At 39.8% G+C, this 9,809-nt stretch overlaps 1 protein-coding gene across 3 annotated transcripts in view; it reads left to right on the forward strand.

Annotated features, from left to right (window-relative positions):
• OLAH (oleoyl-ACP hydrolase) overlaps positions 1-9,809 on the forward strand; it is a 111,349-nt gene that overhangs the window by 99,121 nt on the left and 2,419 nt on the right. Inside the window, exons 2-6 of one of the 3 annotated variants that reach the window (XM_073334093.1) lie at positions 3,340-3,470; positions 5,236-5,374; positions 7,836-7,935; positions 9,052-9,221; positions 9,609-9,691. In XM_073334093.1, the coding sequence (XP_073190194.1) occupies positions 3,341-3,470; positions 5,236-5,374; positions 7,836-7,935; positions 9,052-9,221; positions 9,609-9,691 (622 nt within the window). In that variant the 5' untranslated portion in view covers position 3,340. Of the gene's footprint in view, positions 1-3,339; positions 3,471-5,235; positions 5,375-7,835; positions 7,936-9,051; positions 9,222-9,608; positions 9,692-9,809 lie in introns of those variants that run through there. The other 2 variants (XM_073334092.1, XM_073334094.1) reach the window with 2 other exon arrangements.

A 9,809-nucleotide genomic window follows, 5' to 3' on the forward strand; every position in this document is an offset into this window, starting at 1 on the left:
TCAAGGAAAGCGGGAGGTTGGATGGGGCAGGAGTCCCAGGGAGGGCGGGGGTGGGCAACGACCCCCTCGTGGGGTGACGAGAGAACCGATTGTTAAGATTTTGGCAGCTCATCATTGGGCTTTGGTTTTACTCATCACTCTGCCGCTGACTTGTGTACCCACCTTTTGTAAAGAACTTACAGATCTTTGAATGAAAGATTATTATTGGAAACCTCAGAAACCCAGTGTGAGGAGGAGAATAGTAATACTCCTATTTCACAAGTGGAGGAATAGGTACAGATAGGACAAGTGACTTCCCCCAAAACCACACAGCATGTCAGTGGCAGAGCTGAGATGGGATGTCAGGAATTCTGGCTTCCTGTGCTCTTGGGAAATATGAAGCCTTTAATCACTGGAAGAGCCTGAGTCTTTGAAACAACATTTATTTGAAACAACATTAAAAGATGGCAGAAGTTCAGGCTAGTTCCCACTGTGACAAAATGAGTTTGCCCATCCTAATTGGAATCTCTGTGTGTTGGAGCTTTAGGTATGGGTAGTTGTGTTAGTTGTTTTCTAATTAGAAGCCATATGCTTCCGTAATGCTTCATAGACCTAAAAAAAGGTCCCAGTCCCATGGACCTTACAATTTAGCAAAACAGAGAAGCAAAGCCTTTATGAACCACTATGTCGGCAGTAAGGTGACAACAGGAAGAGGGGAAAATGTGTTTAAATTGATTTTTACGCTTGTTTGTTACAGCTTTGTTTTGTTTTAAATCCATTCAGGATCAGGTGTAAGCTCTTTAGGGGCACGGATTGTCATTTATTATTTGTGTGTACAAAGGCCAGCACAATGGGACCCAACCTGGTAGAGGCTTTTAGTAGCTACTGTAGTATGAAAGTTAAAAAGTGTGGGAGTAACAATAGAGGCCACCCAAACAGAAATTAGTGGTGGAATTACAGATCAAAGAAGTGCATTTTGAAGGGTGGGTTGGAGGAGGAGAGTGAGAGTGAGGTTTCCAAGAGTGCATGGAGGAGGGAGGCTGTTCCAAGTATCAGAGTTTGGTGGATTCTCTGCTTTCCAAAGTATCTTCAGCAGGCTGCAGGACCTTTAATATCTTGTCATTTGATTGCTATCTGTGTCCCGCTCACATAGCAACTGAGATGACTTCCTAATCATTAGAATCAGAGATTCAAGTTGACCTGAAAATTGCACTTAATTGCACTTGTGCCCTTTTTAATTTCTCCAGGGTGTATAAAGAAGACTAAAACATTTTGTCAGTGTATTCCCTGTCTGATCAAGTCTGATCTTTCCTGATTTTTGGTGGAAGGCTCATTAAGCGTTTTCAGATCTGGACTCAGAGCTCTTTCACCTCTTAAATCATTAGGACAGGCAGTGGAAGAAAGTTAAAAATTCAGCAAGTGCTTATTTGACAGAGAAGATGAATAAGTGATAAGAAAGGGAACAAAAGGCAAAGTTTTAAACAGTCTTACTAAAAATCACTTCCAAGCTCATTTGTTTGGCTTTCAGTTGTCTCTTGTGATGTCATAATTGCACCAGTTCTTCATTCTTCCATAGAGATTCAGAGCAGACAAGGCAAACAGAAAATAAAACTTTAAAAATCCTTTCCCCCAAAACCCCAGCCAACCAAAAACACAGAAAACAAACCAAACAAAAAAACCCAAACATTCACCGTAAAGAAAATTAAAAAAGCATGACCCCAATTCTTTTTCATTTGGTGATTTTTCAGCTTAACATCTCATTACTTACCTAGGCTATAAACAGTCTAACAGACCAGTATAAATACTTTTGGAACCAGTAAACTTTTTTTCTTTTCTTTTTTTTCTCCCAAGCATTGATCTTTGGTTGAAGAAACAGTGGAGAAAGCCTGGTTCTTCTGTCACCGACTCCTGTGTAAATTGGGAGTAACTCCATTGAATAGAATGGGCATATGTTGTTACAAAAGTGGTGCAAAAAAGAAGAGAATTGGACCCTATAGTTGGCCTCCACAACAACAACTGTACATATGTCCAGCACACAAGTGTGTTCTTTCATCAGTATAGCTTCTAATCTATTTCTCCTTCATAACAGGTGATGCTCCAGTAGCATGTAGCTGTAGAAGGTCCTTACATTCAAAGATATCCCCCTGTTCTTGGATATTGGTGGAATTGAGGTATCAAACTGGGAGAAGTAAATAACACACTGACGGAGCATTCCCCTTGTACACTATATCTAGTGCGCAATCATTAGTTGGGGACTGGTCCTGCTTTGAGCAGGGGGTTGGACTAGATGACCTCCTGAGGTCCCTTCCAACCCGGATATTCTATGATCACCCTTACTGCTGATGTTCGCAAATCTAAGCAGCAAGAGTAGAGATGAAGAAATCAGAAAACAAAAGTAAGAATTGTTCCGATGGTCTTTACACTCAGTGCTAAAACCAGCTAATTTTCCTTCTCAATAATACAGGAAATACTCATAACAAATATTCTTCCAAGTTGTGCTTAGTTTGCAGGTTGATCAAAAGTGTCTGAGTGTAACTTAATCTTTACTAGCCTTTGGTATTTACTAAGCATGTATACCGTAGGCCTGATCAATGGACTTTGGACTGTGAAAGGTGATGGATATGCTTGCTGTCCCCTTCCATAAGGTAGAGAAATAAATAAACAATTGTTGTCACTCACTGTAGTTATTAAATTAATCTTCATGTTCATTCATTAGCTCAGACTTGCAACTGATGACTACTTTAGAGCAATCATCAACCAATGAACAAAGATTATAAAGCTGGTCAGTGGGCCAATTAGTAGAAATGATTAAACTAAAACTTTTTCCACTTTCATCCTATTATCAAGACCTGGAATAGAAAACATTACCTTTGTTGCTTTTTTTCCACCAGGGGACTGAGAGGAAAAAATATGGTGATGTCGATTTCACTTCTACTAGAGGCTAATCTGTATCCATCCCTAAGAAATGGAAGCTTGAAAATGTTTTGTATTGATTTGGGCTTTCAAATAATGGTTCAGGGATTCCAGTTTAGATTTCCAATGTGTATCAATGCTCTTTTTCTTTTTTACTAGTGCTACAGGTTATTTTAATAGGACACAACTTCCTGTAAAAATAGGCAACTGAGAAATTCAGGTGGTCTTCTCCTCTTCCTTGCACGTTGACAAATGCTTTAGGATCAGCCTGCTGGAATTTTTTCAAAAAATAAAGACTTTTTTTTTTTCCCCCAACAGGCAGCTGACACAGTGCTAGCGGTTTTGACAATGGAAAATATAGGCCTATTTTGAACTAAATGAAGTCTAGAACCACACTCTTTAATTTAAAAAAACAAACGAATGTGATTTCTTTTTGTTTTTCTCAAGAATGGAGAAAGTTGTTGCTTGTCTATACAGAAGGCCTAAGGCGCTTTATAGGCTGATTTGCTTCCCCTGGGCTGGCAGTGGTGCCACCCATTTTGCACAGTGGGGCAAACGCTTTGACAACGCAATAGAAGGTCAGTAATTTTTGTGTATGACAAGTACAATTTAATAAAGATGGGCCATCTGGACAGGATACTAACATGCAGAGTTGTAAGATCTTAAACAGAATATTCTCAGCTCTCGTAAAGAGAGCTGAGTTATCTTTCTAATAATGTTCTTACCATGGCTCCCCCTTGCAAGGTGCTGAAAACCTCCATTGGGATGTTGAGTTCCCTCAACTTCTGTGTCACCGCAAAGCAGGTCCCAAGTGCCTGGGTTCAATACATGAATATATCTACCTTCAATTAAATTTCTTTCTCTAAGCTAAAGCAGGCTTGACTGGTTTAGAAACAGATCTGTTAAATGGGTCAGCAATACAGTAATGTTTGGTTATATTTTAAAAAATGTACATGCAGCAAAAATGCTCAAAAAGGAACATTTAAAAATTCATTTCAATATGCTGGGAAGCTGCAGACCCTTTTCCTGTGCAGAATGAATTGCAGTTAGCTACACTTCTCTGCATGATTCTCCATTCCCTGTATCAAAACCAATGTCACTCAATGGCTTTGTAACAGTAAAATGGCATTTAGTTACAGAGTGAAGTAATTCCCATGGCTATCACTTGTATCAGCCCTGGAAAAGGTTCATACTTGCACTTTTTGAAGGGGAGAAGCCATGGCTATTTTCCAGACCTTTCACAAAGAAAAGAGAATAATCTGGCATTACATGAGAGCATTAGCATTGAAATAAAACCAGTCCCCTAACTCTGAATACCTCCAGTGAATTGCTGTGCCAGTCACATCCAATTTTCCTTGAAGTAAAAAAAAGTTTTTTGTTTTGACGGAAATACTTCCAGAAAAGCTACTGGGAGAGGGGGCCCTCAGAACAATTGCAGCTACTGTTGAGTAAAATTCAGAGAGCAGCATGCACTTTCAGAACTGTCTTAACTGTGCTTATAAAAGTTATAAAAGGCCTGACCCTATATTTTTGTCCTGCTACCTATTGTATTATGTGGTGGCTTATTTTAAATACAATACTTTTTTGTTCTTGGTGGGTGTGACCCTCCTGCTTCCATGTGACTTTTGAAGGACACATCCTATGAAAAGGAGAATGAAGAAACAGTAACATATTTTTACAATCTATCCCATTGTTCAGTTGCCCTATATAACAGTCCAGTAAAAATCCAGGGATGGTCCTTTGACGACCAAGCTTCTGAAAGGAACAAACAACCATGTCAATAAATATCATGATTCCAAGTTCTACTGTGGGGAATAAGGGAAAAGCCTGCAAAAAAAAAAAAAAAAAAGATTGCAATAAAGGGTGTGCAAAAGAGTTACCAATGGAGTTAGGATTCTAGCGAGAAGGTATTTTATAGAGAACATTCATATTAGTTATTCTTCAACTATAATGTTGATTATTATTTATATTACAATAATACCTAGAAGTCCCAACTAAGATGAGGGGCCCATGTGCTAGGGGTGCTGTCAAGACCCCTAGTAAGAGACAGTCCCTGCCCCAAAGATCTTACAATCCAAGTAAACTGGACAAATAATAGTTGGGAATAAAAAAATTAATACCAAGCCCTTGAGTGAAGCCCTTTTCATTTTGACCACAGGGTTAAAACTTCACCTAATCATTATTGTCACTAATGTAAAAAACCTTCCTTTTATGTAATTGGCTGTTAATAGTTGCTTTCTGCAAAGTAAATTAAAAAATGTGTGGTTAATTTCTGTTTTGGTAATTTAAAGGCATGAATTTTAGAGTCATCTGAAATGACTATAATTTTCTTTCCCCCTCTAGTGTATTCTATAAGGCTTCCTGGAAGAGAATCTCGTGTTAATGAACCTTTTGCAAAAGACATGAAAACGATCATTAATGACATTACTAGTGTTTTGCTTCACGACTTGCAAGAGAAACCTTTTGCATTTTTTGGTCACAGGTAAAAACATCTTTTTAAATATGTGGCAAAGGAGCCTAAAATCGGTTGCTGGATACTTAGGCTTTGTCTACACTGGCGCTTTTGTTGTTAAAACTTTTGTCACCCAGGGGTGTGAAAAAACAACAAACGGTTTAATGACGAAACGTGCCAGTGTGGACAGCACTCTGTAGGCAGGAGCCCTGTTTGCGGCGATGAACCTACCCCCCACCCTTGTTGGGGGTGGTTTCATTTTGTAAAGAACAGGTACCTTACACTGGCGTGAGTACAGCGGCACAGCTGCGCCTCGGTAAGGTGCACAGTGTAGACAGTGACTTACTTAGCTCTTTCCCCAGAGGTGAGTGCAGAGCGCTGGACTGGCTGAAACAGAATCATAGGGTAGATCTACACTAGCAACGCTACAGCAGCACATTTGTAGACACTAGAGCTACGAAAGGGGTTTTTCCATTGTGATTCATATTCAATGCGTGGTCCACTACAACCCCCAGCTCCCTTTCTGGAGTACTACCATCTAGCCAGTTATTCTCTATTCTGTATTTGTTCAATATCCTGTTTGCTGATAGTAAGAACTGTGCTTAGGTATTACCTAGACTTGGACCTCCCTTTTTTGATAAGACATGGTGCCTGAACTGGGTGTACTTCGTGAGCATATGCATGGAAGGGGACTATTTGTTATATACCAGGCCAGTTGGGGCTGTGGTATAACCAAGTGGTATGTAGTGTCTGTCATTTCTGTGAAACAGTCTGATGTTACCCGTAGAAAAATCTGCTGAGTACTTTTGAAACCATCAACCAGAAGAAGCTGTTTGTCCTACTGTGTGGAATAGCAGAGGAGGACAGGACTGTTCCAGAGTAGATCTACTTGTAGATGTGGGGCTTGGGTGATTACACACCTACCCTGAAATTACGTCTATATGGATTCTAGTGGTGATCATTTGTCATCTTTGTTGTTCTGTGTACAAGTGGAGCCACTCGGAGAACTGATATGATATCCACCCTGAGATATCTGCAGTATGCCCAGATCTACATTACTGTATTCCTGCAGCTGAGCAGTTCCTTTCCTGCCTAGCTGAATTTGAAAGGATGGATATGGGACAGTGCAGATAAGACTGAGCTATTACTTCTCAATACTGGAAAACTTCTGGAGCATATTGCTTCCTCAGTAGCTCTCCTCTCTCTTAATGGGATTTACAGAACTGGATTCATGGCTGGGCAGTCAGTTATGACCATAAGTGGAATATGGAGGCCCATACTGTGGTGGAGGTCAAAAGTGGCTTTTTCCATTTTCAAAATATTTGGAAGTTTACTTGTTCTGAATGGAGATCTCTCCATAGTAATCCACACCTTGCTATTTTACTGCAATGACCTGAAAGTCAACTGTCAGCTAGTATATATTACAGAGCTTATGCCTGTCAAAGCACGTATAACATAAAGCCTTAACTAATAAATGACCACACTCTGGGCTGCACAGTGTTCGGCCTTCTCTCTGAGAGTGGCATGTGAAACAAACAGACTTGGAACTGCTCACTGTTTCACCCTGCAGGCCAGACCCTCTGCTGGTGCACATCGGCACAGTCCCATTGAGGCAGAGTACTTTGTCAGCAACCTGTCTTTAGAATGCATGCCACACGAGATGCCAAAATACATCAGTGGCACTGATGAGGGGGGACAAATTATGCCACTTCTGAGATCTGTTTGTTTATGGCCATGATCTCTCTCTGGTATCCATATGGGCCCCCATCATTGTAGCACTTCATAATCTTTACCGTGTTCAACCTCACAACACCCCTGTGGGTCAGGGAAGTCTACTAGCCCCATTTTACAGAGAGGGAATGGACACACAGAGAGACTAAATGACTAGGTCAAGGTCACGCCATCAGTGGGAGAGCAGGGACTAGCGCTCACGCTAAGCTAGTGCCCTAACCACTGGACCATCCTTTCTCAGTTGCTTTTTTGACATTCTTGTTGATTATGAGTATATCGGTCAGAGTCAGAACCTTTCAGGTACAGATACCTTCCAAATAAGTGTGTTAGTGTAATAATCATTACTTATGACTGTTTACTCCTAATAGTAATATTGCTGCTTACACTAACAATGGACGAGCAAATGGATTTTGAAGGTTACTTAGTTTTCAAGGAATATTCAAAGCATTCAGTCATATTGTAAGCAAAGTGGAACAGTGAAAGAAGCAAAAGTGCTGTATTAGGTCTGATCTGCAATCTGATTTCACTTTTACATGTGAATTGACTAGCATCATTACTCTTTAAATTGTTGTTTTCTAAACAATTTACTTCTAGTAATTAGGGACCTATAACACACTGCACCAAGGTACTATTTTATTGTTTCAAAGAATGTTTACCACAGTAATTGTACCTTACTAGAGTTGGGATTCTAACTGCGTTTAATTGTGTCCTGAAAGATACGTTTTTAGTCAGATTAATTTGGCTTCTCTTTTCAATGCAGTTTTGGATCATATGTTAGTTTTGCGGTTGCAGTACACTTGAAAGAAAAATATGGACTACAACCAGTGCATCTTTTTATATCAAGCGCAGGTGCTCCACATGTAAGTGATATAATCTTTGATAATATGAAATAAAATAGTTTTTAGCTATACAATCATCATGTATAAAGTACCGGCTTTGGCCCTCCAAAGTGCAGCTGACTCTACTCTAGTATGCAGAGTTTAGTAATGTCTACAGAGAAAAGACAACCACTGCACATGAGGATTCATGCATATATATTCCATTATCTGTGGGGAGCTTAAATTGAGGTTGTTAGAGCATCGCACATTACTTGTTACGGTGATGCACTTACTAGTCAGATAGGCATCCAGGCAAAACCTAGCATACCCTTCCTCCCAGAAATGGAAGTGTACATCACCCTCCTAACACATAGTACCCTCTCCTGGACCTCCTGCTAAGTCCTTGGTACCTTTGCCTTCTGCTTAATTCCCAACCCCATTCTTTGGTGGCTTTGCCTCTTTCCTCACCGCTCCTTAGTTCCTGGTGGTTCTGCCACTCTTCTCAGGGGACCAGCAGGGATTTGGCCATTTTCCCATGCTGCTGCTTCTCATGCACCAGCTACTGCTTCTCCCTCCAGGCTATTTAGAAACAGTGTTTTTGGATGACGTCTCATACCTCCATGGAAACAATGTTTCCTGCAAGGTTTCTGGGCCCTGGGGTCTCTCAAGCCCACTGCAGCTGAATTTATATCCACAGTTCTGCTTCACTGTCTGATAAAGACATTATTTTGGTAGTTTGGTTTCAGCATTTAGAATAAAAAATTCACAGCAAAAATTGAATAGCCTTTATATTTCTGTCTCCCTCACAAGTTACATTTTCAGAAACTACTGTCTAGCAGCAAGAGACAGACACAAAGCTTTAGCAATGCCTTTTGTTATAATCCATTGAATAACCAGTACAGCGTGTTCTACAGAAGTATTCGGGCAGCCTCTTTTCCACTCCAAGATTATCATCTCTATAAAGATTATGTGACTTCTGAAACCAACCAGCCACTAAATCATAATGCCACTATTATATTACTATGCTATTGGGGACAGGGGAAAATACTACAGGTTAGATGTTCTTTAAGCTTCTTTCCTAAGACTTAAATCTTTTAGGGACAGTTGTTTACAGTGTATTTTATGAAACACCTAATATATATTGTATGATGCTTTCAGGCAACATTTTGTTATCCTCTCCACACAGTAAAAGACAAAGACGAAGACGAAATTATCAAAAAGATACAGTCTCTTGGAGATACACTTCCTGAGTTTCTGCAGAACAAAAATGTTATGAAACAATATATTCCTGCATTAAAAGCAGATCTTGCAGTTGTTCAGTCCTTTCTGTAAGTAGCACAGTTTTACAGTATATTCTGAGAGTAGGATTATTCATTCATAGTCTAAAATAGAACATTCACCTCTACTGAGACCTATCACACAAGGATCTCCCATTTTTGTCCCTGAATCTTTGTTTTCATGATAAAAGCATTTGTGTAATAGAAACAACAGCATTTTTAAAGATCCAGCCTAGAATCTTAAAGGTAGAACAACTCCCTCTCCTTCAGTTCTTCCCCATCCCATTTATAGGAAGTAAATGGCAGGTTGCATTCTGTACTAAAGAGTACATTGGCAAAGTGTTTTATTATGTTTTAGAGGGGGAAGAGAAAAAGATATTTTGCATGTGGAGGGGGAATCTAGAGTGGAAAGATTCAAGCTCTCCTTTCTATTCACAGCTTTGAGGAACTGGTAATAGATGGTCTCTCTTGTGGCCTTACATGCTTTGGTGGGTCTGAAGATTGGCCATTGGATTTAGAAGGTATCTAGTAGTGTGCTTTGCCTCTAATATTTAGCTATACTTCTGTTGAATCAGGTTAATGAGCAGCTCTGTCTATAATCTCATTTTAATTGATATGGAAATATGAAGGACTCTTGCA

Source organism: Lepidochelys kempii, chromosome 2 (genome assembly GCF_965140265.1).
Source record: "Lepidochelys kempii isolate rLepKem1 chromosome 2, rLepKem1.hap2, whole genome shotgun sequence".
In the NCBI taxonomy this organism is placed as follows: domain Eukaryota; kingdom Metazoa; phylum Chordata; order Testudines; family Cheloniidae; genus Lepidochelys; species Lepidochelys kempii.